This window comes from Manacus candei, unplaced genomic scaffold (assembly GCF_025592945.1).
Source record: "Manacus candei isolate 608988 ecotype Guabito, Panama unplaced genomic scaffold, ASM2559294v1 h1tg000060l, whole genome shotgun sequence".
NCBI lineage: Eukaryota > Metazoa > Chordata > Aves > Passeriformes > Pipridae > Manacus > Manacus candei.
The window spans coordinates 7546339-7563744 of record NW_026138108.1 but is presented as its reverse complement, the minus strand read 5'-3'; the positions used below and the strand labels follow the sequence as shown (position 1 = coordinate 7563744).

The window sequence follows — 17406 nt, the reverse complement described above, 5'->3', positions numbered from 1 at the left end:
ACAGTAAAGATTTATTAATATTATGAGCATAATTCTTTTTCTCCACACCTTAGTTGCAATTTAATAAAATTATACAACTGAAGAGAAATGAATCTTAGGTACTTTGTGTACTCCTCAAACATGCCTTATGTTCCCTTCTTACAGCACAAAACCCCCACCTTTTAGATTTGTTGTTTAACCAATAACACCGAATTTCTTCTCACTAAGAAAATGCATGGAAAAATTGATGGGTAGGGAAAAACACTTCAAGTTGTTCTACCTAATACTTAATTGTCAAGAGAATTCCACGTTTCCTAGCTTGGTAGGTTCAACAAATCGTGAAAATATTGGAACTTATTGTCCATATATACAGTAAAACTTGCACTGGTTTCAGTAGGTCCCAAATTTCATCCAGAGCTGCTCTTTCTCTGCAGAAATGGAATTAATATAAACAAACACTTTTTTTTTTGCCAGTTTTGAATGAAATATTTAGAACAGTAATCACACAACTACCCCCTTTTATAATCTGAAAGCAGTTTCTACATATAATTTATGCAACTGGGAAGAAGCAGTACCAAGTACTCATAACTCCATGTTTCTTCCTCTTCCTCTGCTCAGAGATATATAGCTCATGTCAATGAACTAATGTAACTAACCTGGTGTTTGTGATAACATCCTTGATACTGCCTATAACTGATTATGACATACTCTATTTTTTTTGGCAGACTCATCCATCATTTCAAAGATAAACATTAAAAACCAGAGTGAGTTGACTAATAAGAGGAAGGCACCCTCTAGTTATTATAGCTATTTCTATTATTTTTTCTGAACTTTCAAAAATCTTCAATCACCTTTTTAAAATATATGCAAACATTTAAAATTTGATCTAGTCAGATACCTTTAATTTCACCAAGGAGATCACTTGTGTTTAATTTTTCCATCTTCTCCTTCCAGTCTTTAGAAAGTAGCTTTTCCATACAGGATGAATCTATTTTAAAAAAAAAAAAAGAAAGAAAGAAAGAAAGAAACAGAATTATCAAATATATCCTCACATATCAGGAAAACAGGTGCCACCTTCATTTTAAAACTGTTCTTCCTGTACCAGTTGAATGATAGTTTAGAAGGGAAATGAACTTGCAGCCAAACAGAGTTCTTATTTAACTGCATTTTAAATCCGAAGTAATTCCCCTGAGGTTAATGGAGTTACTATGGATTTAACAAGGGTCTAATTGAAAGAAAAACCTAGTTGAGGATTTATGCATGCTAACTGCCAATTTACATGCATAGATTGCCAATGTATATATGAATTCTGTCTTTTTCATTTGAGAATGATTGTACACTTGAAATTATACATGAAGATTTAGTAGCTTTTTTTGGAAATTTGGCACACAGTGACATCTGAAACCCATTTTTATACCCATGTCAATGCAAAAGTTATTCATGTAATGTCTCCATGGAATTCATAAAAGCACTCTACATATTCGATGTTCACAGTATCAGGAATTTTCTCAGTACACTATAAACAACATGCAATGATTAGAAGAGAGGCTTTCGTAATATGAAGTTCAGAATACATTTCAAGTTGTTACCCCAATCTGGGAGGCCTTCTGCAGGCAAAACTGTCACTGAAGTCATTACACTTTGGAGAAAGTAGAAGAGGCCTTAGTAAGTTTTCTATGATCAGACCCCAATTCCACTACAAAATTTGATACTGAGGATAACAGACTTCAATAAATTCTAAAGTTTTTTTCAGTTCCTAAATTAAACTAACTGGCTCTGAAGACTAAATCATACATAACCTTGCAGACAGCTTACAGAAGGTGACTTTTAATATGGGAATTTTTATGAAGGGAGCCTACAAGCCTACAAATTCTCCTGAAGGGAGCCTACAAGAAAGATGGAGAGAGACTATTTACAAGAGCATATAGTGACAGGACAAGAGGTAATGGCTTCAAACAGAGAGTAGGTTTAGATTAGAATTAGGAAAAAATTCTTTACTGTGAGGGTGGTGAGGCACTGGAACAGGTTGCCCAGAGAAGTTGTGGGTGCCCCATCCCTGGGAGTGTTCAAGGCCAGGTTGGATGAAATGCAAAGCAATCTGGTCTAGTGGAAGGTGTCTCTGCCCATGGCAGGGGGATTGGAACGTTAAGGTCCCTTCCAAACCAGGCCATTCTATGATTCTGTGGTTGATGTTGTGTTACAGATTTTTATGACTTTAGGAACCACAATTCAGATTTATAAACAATTACCAAGCAAACTCTGCAAACAATTGAACACTTATTTTTCCTTCCCAGTTAGCAATAACAGAATTTCTGTTGAACTTTGTGCATTTACTTTCATCTGTAGAAAGACTCATCAACAATGTTTATGTTAAACTCCTTGGAAACCCTTAGGGTCAGTTTTGCAAGATATCAAAAACATTATCTGAATGTTCCCAAAGTAAATCTTTGCAGAAAGCCTTCATTATAAGACTACACATCACTCTGGGTTGTGTTGAGCACATCACTCCTTAAGGCATACACTGGGAATAGCCACACACCTTCACTTGCTAGAAACTCTCACAGCAAGGTGCCACTTGTGTTAGGAGAAGAACAATTCATACAGTGCTTTCTAAATAGCTAATAAGATTCCAAATTTTGATAATTCTAGTACTGATCCCACTCCTGTCACTTAGGAATTAACATTAGGTTGTACAAGAAGGAAGAATTCAGCCTAACTTGTCTTCTGCTAAATTACTGGCAGATTAAGGTCAAATCGTGGCTCAAATTCCCACGTCAGCAGTCTCAGCAGAAGCACTCACACAAGTGAAAGCAAAAGCAAAAAAGCCCAGATTTAAGAACGGCAACACAGATCATTTCATTACAACGGGTAACAGTTTGTTCCACCTCAGAGGATTCCAAAAATACTCAGAGGGAGGAGAAGCATTCGAACAGGTCACAAAAGGAGGAGTTAAAGCTTTAGGGAGAAGTTTAAAGAAAAAAAAGGTCATATGGTCAATCATATTTTAGGGTGCAAGTCATTTCAGTCTAAAAATTCACATTAGTATCGCTCATTTGAAATAAACAAACAAACAAAAAAACCCAAACAAAACAAAAACCAGCTGAAAACAAACCAAACTGTAACTACCAAAAGATCAAAGATCAGGTTTTAATTGCAGCACATTTTCACTGTGCAAGCCTCCATGGAAAGACAACGCAGCTCATAAATATTTTTGAAGTAATATTTCAGCAGAAAAGCTAATTTATTTACTAATTATATCTTTCTGTGAAAGAGACAAAATTAAGGAGCTGTAAGTTGCAATAGGCAGTGTTAAAATACTTGTTATATAATAACAATTTACTTTTAACAATAACAGGCACTTATTACTTTTATGAGTTCTGGCCTGATAATAGGAGAATCAAGAAATAACCATCAATTACCAATAGAACATTATAATTTGTCCTTTTTTGTGATATCATGATTAGTTTAAAAAGACGTTTCTATGTTTCTCCCCTGCCAAAATTTCAGACCCCTCGTCCCTGAAAAAAAGATCCTTAGAGTTTTATTTTGATGTTTGCTATAAATGATGTATTCTACTGCTTTTACCTAAGATATTGTCCTCAATTCACACAAAAAAACCCCATTTCATTTAAAAAAAGAAAAAAAAAGAGGTAACTAGCATATTACAGTAGTTGAGAAAATACTTTCCTCAAAAGCACTTGTTTTGTTTCTTCTCTTATCGTTCTTAAGAACACGCATGTAGTATTCTTATATTATGTAAGGAAAAAAAATACATTTCTGCAGACAGACTGAGAAAGAACTAGAATGAAAAACAGGTCTATTTGTGTGCCTTCTTTTTGATATAATCACATTTCAAGTTTGAATTTTTATCTCTATAAATGACTGAAAAATTCCTTAAGAATGAGTTCTTTTAACACCCTTATCTTATTCAAATTCTATGTTCTAGATCTGACCACACAATTTATAGCTACTGTATTTTGTTTTTGGGAAGATTACAAAATGATTACACAATGAGCCTTTTAATAAACTTTTTCATAACATTGTAAAAATAGCTCTCTTGAAATCCTGTAAATTTTCAATTAGCATGTTTATTCTGCATAATTTTTTAGAATTTAAAATAATGATATGTGTCAAAGCTCTCTGGAGGTCTTCCACATTAGACACAAAACCAAATATAAAGGCTTATACTTGAAAGGCACGTCTCCCTTCAAGTTCTGTATTCTGTGTTCACAAACACATTTTGAAAAGGATTATGAATCAGAAAGGGATTTTTCTTATTTCTATACTAAAAATTAATTTTTACAGACATATAAAATCTACAAAGATATCTTCTGACATCAGTAAAATGTCTTCATCCATATTGATTCATTTTCTGATTTGATTCAATATAGAAACAAAACATCGACTTGGAATCCAGCACTGAACACTGAAGAAAGAAGCCCAAATTCACATCTGCACTGCATCACTCTCCCTGCACTGAGGCTCTGCTTCAGCACTATTCCAAAACCTTGTGGATCCTGACATTTTCAAAATTCAGGGGTATTCTTGCTAAAGACAATTATAAAGAAGCAATGAAAGAAATTAGCATTTATACATTTTTAGCTCTTCTCACTGACTTTATAAACCACAGTTATGCTTATGCCACAAAATAGCATATTTTCTACTGGCACATGTAAGATCAAACTCATGAAGTTGCACTGGAGCAATTTATTTTATGAAAAACACGCAGTTTCTCATCCTTTATATTCTCTTGTGAACTAGAAAAAAAATTTCCTTCAAGGACAGCAAACAGGTTAAGTATAATTATGATGACTAAATTAAATCATTGAGTATTATTTAATATCATGGTTTGTTACATACTTAGTTAGCAATTTTAATTGTAAACTAAAGGAGTTTAAAGTACTGTGAGAATCTTGTTAGACATGACAGTTTTGAAAAGGTGAAGAGAAGAGGATGTTAAAAGATATATAATCAGGGGGGGAAAAAAAAGCCAAGGGAAAAAACCCTAGGTGTTAGCTGAAAAGGATCTCTTCACAATGACAAAGCATCGATGAAAAGAATTAACATTTGTCCGTTGGGTAATCAATCAGTCATGGAATGGATGGAATCCAGCTCTTTGTTGCACGACCGGTGATGAAGAACGAGCGTGTTAGCTATCACAGCCAAGCTCTCAAGTTCTTCTGACTGAATGAAAGTCATCTTGTTTGAATCAAGAGTAGCTTTTGCCTCTTGTCTCATCCTTATTCTCCCCTTATTTTCAGGGGTTTTTTGTGTGTTTTTTTTCTTTTAATTTCACTTTTACAGTCATCAACAAGTTACCAACCCCAGCTATATCTTACATGAATACTGTATGACCTTACAGTGGCCTGCACCCATTCTCATTGATTTTGGGGGGTTGTTCCTTTTTTTTCTTTTTAATTCACTGAAGCAGCCTCCTATTACTCTCTTTGAAATACAGACACAAAAAAAAAGACGTTCATGCCATGCGTGAGTTTTTGTTTTTTATGGTAAAGTCATACATAAAAGAAAACCTAAATGTGAGAGTGCAGCAGCAAAACTTCAAAGCACTGACTGTCAGACATTATTATTTCAAATCAGCTTTGACTTTTTGAGACTTAATAAAACACTATAGTACAGACTGGCATATTTATAACATCTATACCAGTGATCAACTGAACTGTCTTATTCTTTCTACTGTGCAGTGCCTTGTTATTTCTTTTCTAATAAGCTTCCCTCAAAACATGTTTAACAATACTGCAAACTGATAATTATTAATGATATGAGTTCTAAAACATGACTTGTTTTGCATACAATTCTTTTTGAATGCATACATTACTTTGTGACAGAAGACAAAAGCACATTGATTTATTAATAATGATTGCAAATGCATGGCAAGTTCATAAGCAATAGAGAAATATAATTCAATCAAAGGTATAGAGGTATAGGTGACATATTTCTACATGCATCTGAACTGTTACATCTCAAGGAAAGAGGCACTGGAAAAGACAAGGTAGAGGATTTAGAAGAGAAATCAGGCATGCTGCAAGAGAAATTGTTCTAAAGCATGATCAGATCCTCAGCAGGAGGAAGATACAGTTCCTTTCTGCATTTTAGAAGAACGATAGTACAGACCTAGAGGCATCTTTGTCTCTATTTCAGGACTATAGTCTGTACTTATATCCCATTATAATTCAGTAGATATTGCTAAACATAAAAAGATCTCATTTTTGCAGGGTTTGGGACTACCTAGCACTATGCAAGTTCCTTCATCTCTAATGTTCTATATTCCCAAATCTACTCTCATTACATTTATTTGCCTTCAGCTCCAGGGGAGACAAAAGGTGTCCTTTGGATCAGCTTTTGTCAAATAAGTTCAAATGCCTCATTCAAGTCTATATAAGAAAAACAGCACAAGTGGAATTAGCGTGTCAGCATCTATGAAACATTTGTTAGAGAAAAAGTATTGTGTGGGTTTGGTTTTTTCTTTGAAACAATGTTAAATGAGAGTATGAACTCCTTGTGACAGACATTGGCCTACCGCACTGGATTCCTTCCACAGAAGAGCTGCTTTTTTCCCCCCAAACCAGCTAAACTGCAAATAAGCATTAAAGTGACTACCATTTCTTGGTCTGCTTCTTGTTGTACCCTTGCATATCTCACCACATGCTCCATGTGCAAATGGGGTTTTCTTTCAAGTGAGTGAAGCTAAGTACATGACATCTAAAATAATAATACATCATGGATGTGAAAGAGGCATACTTGTTTCAATATTCTTCATGGGATACTAAATACTCTTCAGAGTAGAAAAATCAAAATTAAATCAGTACTTTACAAATATTTCTGAATAAAAGTCAAGCAGAATTTAGATTTACTCTAGTCAATGTTTGTTACCTACAATTAAACTGAAACACCAGGTCCATCAGTGCTATTATTAGATCCATTCACAAAAATTGTGAATTATTCTGAAAACTAAGTATATTTTTTAAAATCTAGTGTTTTAATAGACTTGTGCTGGGACTTTTGATTAACTGATCCTTCTCTGAGTACATGACAACAGCTTGCTTATGCATCTCTTGTGAGTTCACTGCCAATCAGATTTCCTTGAGATAAAGAACCACCTAGTACAGAACTAGATCATAAAAATACTTCCTAATTTTCATGCTTCATACTGTGTATTTTAAAATTATATGCAAACTCTAACATTTCAGTATCAAAAGGAAAGGCAAAAGGTTAATTTAATTCACTTTGAAAGAACACAATTTTATAATCTTCTAACAATCCAAAATTAAATTAAGGACTTTATGTTTTCATTCACTATTTGAAAAATAAAATATAATTCAATCGTGACTATTAGAAACTTAACTGCTGGATGGAACTATCTATCCTGTTTTATTCCAAGGATGTAAAGTTTGTTACTAAAATAGATTTTTTTGTTGCCATAGTTACTTTTTTCTTCTTTCAAGCACAAATTATCCTTTTCTGTTTCAATAAATTTTAAATAAAAGAATAGGAGACAGTAACAATACAAAACTAATCAAAAATCAGCCTGAAGGCTTAACACACATAGTTGCAATGTATTGCCACTGTCTCTTGTTCACAAGCAGCTTGGCTCCAATCTTGCTGTCAGTGGAGCGGCAGGTCAGAGGAATCTCATCTCATCCTTCTCAATTTCCATACTATTCTCATACTGTAATTAATTGTCGTGGTCTATCAGAAAATTAAAATATAAGGTATTTCAACATGTTGTTACCCAGTGAACTTATCTCTCTGGCCAACTTTTCAAGAATTTCTTGATTTAATAAACTTTCAGAAAACAAGTTCTTGAAAAAACAAAAATGCAATCACAACTCAAAAATGAGCAAAGTGACATTTAGAACAGGAAGACAAGCTAATCCCTTTTGCTTTATTTATTGCAAAATACAAATAAAATCAAATCACTCCTAAATTCTATATCTTGCTTAGGATGTTAAGGAGACAAATAATCCTGGCCAGTCACTTACTCCCTCCTCTCATATTGACTCTTTCCTACCCAGGCAGTATTGTAAAAGAAAAAAAAAAAAGGGGGGGGGGGGAATAAACACTGCAAACAAACAAAAACAAACAAACAAGTAAAAAAGGCAAAGAATCCTTCCTAAATAGAATCATATGCAAAAGGCAGTCAGCTCACAGTAGATGTTTTCTTGCAAGAGCAATGATGGAAATACAACTGAGATCTGACTACCTAACATACAGTTTTGTTTAGGACAGGGAACCAAGCAGATCTGCCAATTGCTGTACATTTTTTCACAGTGACAAGATTTCCACAATATGATAAAATTAGAACTGTAAGAGCTTGGAGAGCTCTCTTAACTTTTAATTAAAACTCTCCAAGCTCACTAAAAATAATTAGGCATTAAAATGTTCTGGTTTTCCTCTGAATTCATTTGCACTACTTGAATGGTCTAGATCTTGCATGAAACAACAGACATTCTAAACAGAAACACTGGAATTAAACTGGGGGTAATTTTCAGACCTGCTTTCTGTGATGTGGCTACTGGGAAAAAACTGTAGAGTCTGAGCCTGTACCAATTCTGCCTAAAATGGCTTGCTTGAACAGGAATTCTCTAGTGCAAAGAGCAGAATTCTGCTCAATGCAAAACTCTAGATAAAAAGGAGTTTGAATTTCATGGAAAGAATAACCCAAGATACAGTTCTGACCTTTATTTTTATTTATTTATTAAAAGCAGGACCTTTAACCTTGCAAATGTTTTTGTTCTCTTAAAATAACTCATACAATGCTATATGCCACACTATTTTTAGAAAAGCAACAAGAGAAAGCATGCTTTTCCCATACAGCAGGGCACTGATATAAACATCAACACAGATGCTCTGTGAGAGAGAGCTGGACTTCTCAAGCACTTGATCATTAAGGAATGCACCAACTGTTTTAGATAATCTCGTGCCAGCTCAAATTCTGCTCCACACTCCCCTTTGGGAGTGGCAAATCTTGTCCTGCTCCTAATTTTTCATTTTACTCACTCCTCCATTCTTTTTTTTCTCTTTTCCCCCTGGAACAGAGGGAAAAAAGCATTGTGTGCCAAGCAATGCAAGACTAGAATCACTTCCCCAAACAGAGCAAAACTTTTAGACAATTAACCCTCCCCTCTTCTTTCAGATAAATTACTAAGTATAAAATGCAATCTGTTTCCTTTGTTTACTCAATATGAACAATTTGTAAATGACTCAAGGATAAAATTCAGAAAATGTTGTGCTAAATTAGAACCATTATAAACATGCTAATGACTGCTCAACTAAAACATGCAGGATCAGTGTGAAGAAATATATTTAGTTCCTGTGAAATAGAGTTGTATTGCCTCAGAACTATTTGGTCACTTAATTGTATATGATTACTTCAGGAAAATGTTAATTTCATGAACACTGCACTAGACAATACACTATGTATGTCAAAAGGAGCTTTCTCAAGTGTCAGTGTAATTGCTTGGATGCAATGTTTTGGCACATTAGTAGAAGAGAAATATCTTTTAAGTCTATCAAAATTACATGTACATTTCATTCCTCCACTTAAAATTTCCCTTCCATGATAAGCTATATTTTAATGTTAGATTGGCTGTATTCATTGAAGGTATTACCTTATTTGCATTACAATCATCGTACACAGTATGTTGTACGAATACACGTATCCCCTAAGTATGTGTACCTCTATTTACTTCCCAAGTGAACATAGAATACTGGCAAGAGAAAACATCAGGCTTAACACAACAGCAATCAGGGATAGACGACTTGCTTGTAATCACTCGCCAGAAGATTATATAAACTGATATAAAAAAGGAGAACTACAGATTTATTTTCCTGTTTCTCACTATGCACACACTAGCAAAGTAACTAAACCTATAGGATTTGCAATATTTGTTGTTTTGCAAAAGGAGAAAGTTGTGCTAATGGAAGCAGAGCTCAATCTTCATTATTTTCTTTGCCTCCACATCTTCACATTTTTCTATATTGACCATCTCTAGAAGATCTTTTTTTCATACCTCAAAGTGGAAAAGAGTGACTGAGCCAATAAGTGAGCTAGAACTCACCAGCATAGCTCCATCATAGCCTACTTAGTCTTAAAGAGATTTGAAATTTCTCCCAATATTTGGCCTAATTACTCTTTCTCATAATCTCATATGTCTGTACCTTGTTATAGTCCTTTTATAACCCTAAACAATTCGCTCTCATCTTTTGCATCCACTCCTCTCAAACACTTCCAAACTGAAGTGACATTCTTCTCTTCATTCCTCAAACAAACTATTGAGAATTTAATCTTTAAATCTTTCTTTCTTAAACTTCTCTGGAAAAATCATGTATCATATGGTCTTTGGACATGGAGTGTCTTTCTTTTAAAAATTAATTTCCCTAGTAGCTCAAGAAGTTGCAGATGGCATGTCCACCTCTGCTCAGCTGCATTCTAAACCCAGTCACTGAATTCATTTTATTAAAGACATGGGGGCAGATTTTCTTTCTCTTAACATTGCACAACTCTCCCAGATTCTTATATCAAGTTAAAAAAGCAGAGGATCCCATCTCAACTTAAGAAATTATCTGGACACAAATAGATATTTGTGTTATTGAGTCTTCTCCTATTAAGTGCAATGCCAATTAATTATTGCATCTTTTAACAAGGTAGAAATTCTGTAAAATTAATATGAAAAGATCAGTCAAAGTTTTGAGGAGTAAAAGCATCTTAAACAAAAGGTAATACAAAATCACAATAGTGTGGAGGCTTCTTCACACCAGGTTAGTTTCAGGGAGCTGAGGGAATGGGAGTGAGGGGACTTCCTGAAAAGGAAGAAAAATCAGTTTCTATTAAACTGATTAATGTTCCTTGCAAAATTTGTGACACCAGATGATTTAGGAACAAAACATGAATGATTCAAAAGACATCTATTTTGTTCCCCAAATCATGTTCTACTCATTACCCTAATAATGCAGTAATAAACATCTGTTTAAAGATTTGAAGGCTTCTTAATATTGTGTATAAAAATCTTAACTCAGCTCTTACATAAAATATTCTGAAATTAAAACAATTGTATAACAAAAAGAATTTTTCATGAGAAATCCTTAAGCATTTTTGAATGTAAAAGTGTAATACAAAGAAAGCAAAATAATATGCTCTTGATTTGAAATGACTTCAAACGAGGATGCAAAGGAATGAAAACAATAGCTAGAATCTCCTCTCTATTACCATTTCTGAAGGTCTCTATGGCACATAATGCAGTCTCTTCCAGGACACTACAATACACTGACAAAATCAGTTCTGTAGCCCCTTTTTTATTAATAAAATTTTAACTTAAACTATCATATTCTATATAAATAAAAATACAGATCAGGTAAGACTTTCCTGAGCTAATTCCAACAAACAGAGCTTTAAAAAGTTTACAAACCTCACAAGTCACAGATTCATAGAATCATTTAGGTTGGAAAAGAACTCTAAGATCATGGCATCCAACCATTAACATAATACTGTCATGGGTATATATTTCAGGAATAATAGATGGCTTCTTACAAATCTTTGCAAAGATTTAAGAAAAGAAGGAACTAATATCTTCAAGAACAATATTCTAGCATTTTCACTTCCCTATATACATGGAGCAGAAAATTAGTCATCATTTTTTTCATTTAAAGGAACATTATTAATTTTGTATAGTCAATGAATGGAAAGATACGGAAATCTTAGAATTACAGTTACCCAGGAAATTCTATTTCAGCCCCCCTGTATTTTATGATATATTCTCTAATTTTTTTTTTTAATTAAAACAAAAATATGCCAAATTTTTGTATGGGATTCTTGCTATATTCAGTACATGGGATAATCATAGACAAAGGCATAAACTGGAACTGCAGAGCAAATGAGGCTTTTGCCCATGCAGTCATTGTCTATATTTCATTGCAAAAGTTCAAAGAAACTAAATGAATGAGGGAGGGAACTGCAGAGGAGAAATGATGGGTCGCAGTTTCATTTTCTGGGAGCTCAATTTAAAAAAACTTGGGGTTTTATTTGGGGAACTGCTGAACATTCACAGCTGCAGCTGTGTCAATGTAAAGTCAATGTAAAGATTGAGGCTATAATATATATAACTATATATAAACTGCTGCACAAAGTTAGGTCCCCCAGAAAAGACTCAGGGCCTAAACACCTCAAGCTGAACAACCAAGAAATCAATGATGTTTTTAAAGTCAAACTCTTAGTCCCACACCTGTGAAGCTGGCATACTGAGTACACTTTTTTTCCCTCTTTACAAAAGTTTGGAGAAGATAATTTATTTGTAGCACATTTACAGAACATGCTGAAAATAACACTAGCCAATTTTGTAATATCCATGTCTTCAGAGCAGAGCTCAAATGACAAGCAATTAATAGGCATTAAGGTTTCAATGACCAGTAAGGACATAACAAGCTACTGGATAGTTTCACATTCGTGGAGGATCATCCTGTCAGTGAACTGGATGAATCAGAAATCTTTCTTGAGGAAAAAGTATTGCTTAATCATGTAAGAAAATCATCTACATTGACACAAAAATTGTTTTAATTTTCGTATATTTTAAGTTCTGTTGAGTAACTGAAGAAAACTTTCACCAGTTGGGAAGACATGGGGCAAAACGAAAAGTTTTAAAGCACAGGTTTAAAACTTTAAAGCAGACTTCTATAAATTAGATTTAGTGGTCAGATTTGGAAACAATGGCAATTTGAAGGGTATTGATCTTGCCTAATTAAAGACAGAGTGAACAGGAAATATTTCCTGCGCACTGCACTTCACCAACCAAAAGCACTAGTGATAATAGAAGAGTGCATGTTGCACCCTGTCCTAGTGCAGCAAAACAGGATAAGCCCCTTTTGCTCTCCTGACAGAGCAGATCTTGACACCCCCCCTGTACAGGCTGACAGACCTGTGTAGGTTCCCCTGTTTGCTTGGAGAAAGTGCTGTCACACTGCTGTGCACTAATGGACCCTGTGTTTCACAGCAGAAAATAATTTTTGCCACCAAAATTGGTGGAAAAATGAATCACCATAAGCATCTTCCCAAAATATGTAACACAGTAATACAATCAATATCAGAGCCAAGAACATGAAAGTCATTTGTAAACTGAGAGATTTAATAATACTTAATCTGCTACCCAAAACGTTAAAACATATTCAGTACAATTAAATCTTCATAGCTACATAGAAGGGTAACAACAGTAAGTTCACACTATTTGTTTCAAGTTATTCTTTATTTCCTATTCTGCTACTAAACAACCTTTCTTTTCCAGAATCTTCCTCACTACAAGCAAGAAACAGGCCATGGAGCTCAATTATGCCACAATCTTCACTACAAGTTGTATTTCAAGTAACAAAGATAATTTACACAATTTCTTTGTTAAGCATTTAGCCTTCTTGCCTTTTTTTCATTTAATCCAGACTCTGCAGTTATAACAGTTTAAATTTATGAGGTGAATTTTAGCTGCATAACTCCCCAGAAAATGTAACCATGCATGAAATTTTACACAGTTATTTTGAAATTGTAGCTTAATGTTGGTTTATGGTATATTTTTTACACCAATTAAAAAGAATCTAACACAGACTTATTTTTTTAGATGTTGGGGTTTTTTCATATTTAGGACCAAGAGAAAATTCCATGATATCAGAATAAAAGATTACTCAATTATAAGTTCTCATTTATGATCCTAGAATTATTCAGTCCAAAGAAAAGGACAGGTAGGAAATATCTTTTTTTGAATACTAAATGACATAGTACATTGATAAATTATTATATTCACAGAATCACAGAACATTCTGAGTTGGAAGGGACCCATGAAGATCATCCAAGTCCAACTTCTGGCTCTGCACAGGAAAATCCCAAGAATCACACCATGTGCCTGAGAGCATTGTTCAAATCTTTCTGGAACTCTGCCAGGCTTGGTGCTGTGACCACTTCCCTGGAGAGCCTGTTCCAGTGCCCAAGCACCCTCTGGGGCAAGAGCTATTTCCTACTATCCAATCTAAACCTTCCCTGACAGAATTTCAGACCCTTCCCTCGGGTTCTGTCACTGGTCACCACAGAGAAGAGACCAGTACCTGCCCCTCCTCTTGCCCTCACAGAGAAGTTGTAGACTGCTATGTGGTCTAATATTGCCTTATTAATTTAAATATAATACCAAATTCAGTGCATGAATAACAGGCAAAGGTTTGTTTCCTTTTGCATTCAATAATCACAGACTAATGTACTTCATGCACTGGTACTCAAGGAAAAATGAAATTCACAACAGCAATCATATATTTCTTAATTGTTATAATTATTCTTTTAAACTCTATACTTATACTTCCTTTTAGAGTTTCTTTAGCAAGGACACTGCATGATTTCTAAGGTTAGATCCTTTATATACAAAGGATGTATGTATGGACTTCATACAGAAAAAGTAGTGTGGCCACAACTGTTTGAATGTGCAATGCAAAGGCTCGTTACTATCAAGCCAAAAGCCGAAGTTTGGGCTGCTGCCAGGTTCTCCACGTGCTCACAGTTTGGTCCACCGAATTTGTGTTTACATACATTAAAATTGACATCAATCTCTTACCCTTTGGTTGCAGTTTCATTGTCTTTACTCCGCATGAAAATTATCTTACTACGCTTTTTATCTTGACATTACCCACAAAACTTACTGTATTTAGACAACTGTACAATCTTTTTTGTCAACTAATCACCTCTTTAATCTCTGGGCTGCAAAGCTGCCTGAACCCTGCTCCCATATTTGCCCTTACACTATTAATATAATCATGAGCACTAGGAAAGCAGAATCTCAAACATCGCAAGTTACACGTCTCTGGTTCCTTAAGCTTTTTTTAAACACTTATTTATGGGCAAGGTATAATTTACACCACCTTATGTATGGCTGGGCAGGTGGCACACTGTGACTGCTGCTCCTTACATCAATATGCTAACGTCAATGTCAGCAGTGCCCACTTTTCCTCACCAATCAGATTTTCACCTGTTCTCTCCTATTACAAGACTTGACTGAGAGCTCTCTGTGGCAAGGATTGTTGTTTGCTTTTACTACTGCTACATGTACAGCACCTAACCTACTTTCTGAGAGAGGCCCCTGCAAAAAATTACAATAAAACATCTGAATTACTTCTATTAAACTCAGAGACTCTTCGGAACTCAGAGGCCGTGAAAAAAACTAGAGGTTTTTAATCATAGAATGTTCTGATTTGGAAGGGATCCAAAAGGATCATCGAGTCCAGCTCTTACATGAAAGACCTACATGGGGATTGAAACCACAACCTTGGTGTTATTAGCACCTTTCTCTAACCAGCTGAGCTAATCTCAGGGGTTTTGGTCCTTTTTCCTTTCCAAGTTGTGCATGTCATAAACTTACTATCTGAACTGAAACAACTGCTCAGCCTAAGTAAGAGGTCCACAAACACTGAACCTCTGCCTGCACGAAGAGGTGAAGGCAGTATGCACAGGCATAGTTTTCCCAAGGCAAAGTGGACACTGCAGGTGCCAGAGCTGCTGGTACAGTCCAGGAATGCTGAAAGTCACAGGGAATTTTTTTCAATTCTACTGTGATATTTCTCAAGATTCTCAAGTTCAGAAAGTTTCTGGTTCTAGGCATGTAAGAAGAAATGTGACAAAATCATGCATGTAGGAACAACAACTCCTTTCTGTGAGCTATCCCACATTCAGATATTTTCAGGAATTGTCCAAAAGCCTTTTAGCTGATAGGAAGTGAACTGTTCCCTTCTTCAGCAAAATGTAACTCCCTAATGAGTGTACTAGCCTATACCATGGTATGTACGTGAACTTTGACACAAAGACAATAACATCTCCTTTCTTTTGAAAACTATTAACTGGACCTATTCAATACCTAAGACTACAGAAAATATGTTTAAGAATTTAAAAATTGCAGCATTCCATTACTTTTTGCAATTACTTACAAAAATAGTATTAAAATTTCCCCTTCATTTTGATTACTGTTTTTTTTACTCTTTTTACACTAGTGAAATAGTATGGATACTGACAAGAGACACAGGCCCCAGTAGTAGAAACCTTATGCTTATTAAACAGATGAATAGAGTATAAGAACGAATATTGACAACAAATGTAATAAGAAAACCATGATAATAATTTGCTGCAAAGCCATGCAGGAAACACCATGTTGGATCAGGCTGCTCAACAACTTCTCTCTAACAATGGCAACTTTTGCAAAGACTAAATTAAAAATTTTAATATCATGAACATGTTTCACCTATACTCAAGAGTGCTCTTTTTCCTTTGAAGAAGCTTCCACACCTTTGTACCACAGACAAGGACCAGCAGTCCTCCAAAAGGGTAGAGTTTGGCCAAACAGAAAACCACAAAAAAATACTTTTAAACCACTAATTTTTCATCCAAAAATATATGTTTGCTACATGGGCAGATACACATACTCTTAACTTTGCTCAATTCTTTATTTTTTAAACATAACTTTTACAACCTCCTGTTCCCTGCTCAGACAGCACATAGAATCATAAAATTTTAAGGGGTTGGAATGGACCTTAAAGATCATTTAGTCCCAACCATCCTGCCATCAGCAGGAACACCTCCCACTAGACCAGGTTGCTTAAGCCCACAACCAAACCTGTCCTTGAACACTGCCAGGCTTGGGGCATCCACAGCCTCCCTGGTCAACCTCTTCCAGTGCCTAAACACCTTCACAGTAAAAAAATTTCTTCCTAATATCTCACCTAAATTTCCCCTGTTTCAATTTGTACCCCTTTCTCCTTGTCTTATCACTACAGTTCCTGATGAAGAGTCCCTCTCAATCTTCCCCATAGGTTCCCTTCAGGTACTAGAAGGTTGCTATGAACTCTCCATGCAACCTTCTCTTCTCCAGGCTGAACGGCCCCAACTTTCTCAGCCTGCCCTCATAGGAGAGGTGCTCCAGTCCTCTTGCCAACTTCATGGCCTTCCTCTGGATTTGCTCCAGCAGTTCCATGTAGTTCTTATGCTGGGACACTGGAACTGTATGCAGTACACCAGTGGGGATCATCCTAATCTTAAAGCCCAATTCCTCTTGTTTTGCAGGTGTTCTGGTTTCAATTCACAGTATCACAGGAAGTTACCCATAAAATCCCCCCAAAATTAGACAATTCGTATCAGCTACTAAATACATTGGAAAACAATACCAAACCAACCAACATCAATTATATTCTGTAACAACTTTCCAGGGCCAAGGTGTCAGGTGCCGTCCCTATACTGGACCTTCTTTACGTCTCCTTGCTCAGAGACTCTGACTTTGACTTTTGCAAAAAAAAAAAAAAAAAAAAAAAAAAAAAGTCTGGATCAAATCTAGCAAAGAAAGGGATCATTTATAAGTCCTCTGTGGGTACATTGTGTCTTTGGTGTGTGGCTGAAACTCCCATTAA

At 35.3% G+C, this 17406-nt stretch overlaps 1 protein-coding gene across 15 annotated transcripts in view; it reads right to left on the bottom strand.

The window, feature by feature from the left end:
• The window catches only part of SOX6 (SRY-box transcription factor 6), a 370227-nt gene that overhangs the window by 172084 nt on the left and 180737 nt on the right, over positions 1–17406 (bottom strand). For all 15 annotated transcript variants that reach the window (XM_051803959.1, XM_051803965.1, XM_051803957.1 and 12 more), the window contains one exon: positions 878–967. In XM_051803959.1, coding sequence (XP_051659919.1) covers positions 878–967 — 90 coding nt within the window. The remainder of the gene's footprint in view (positions 1–877; positions 968–17406) is intronic.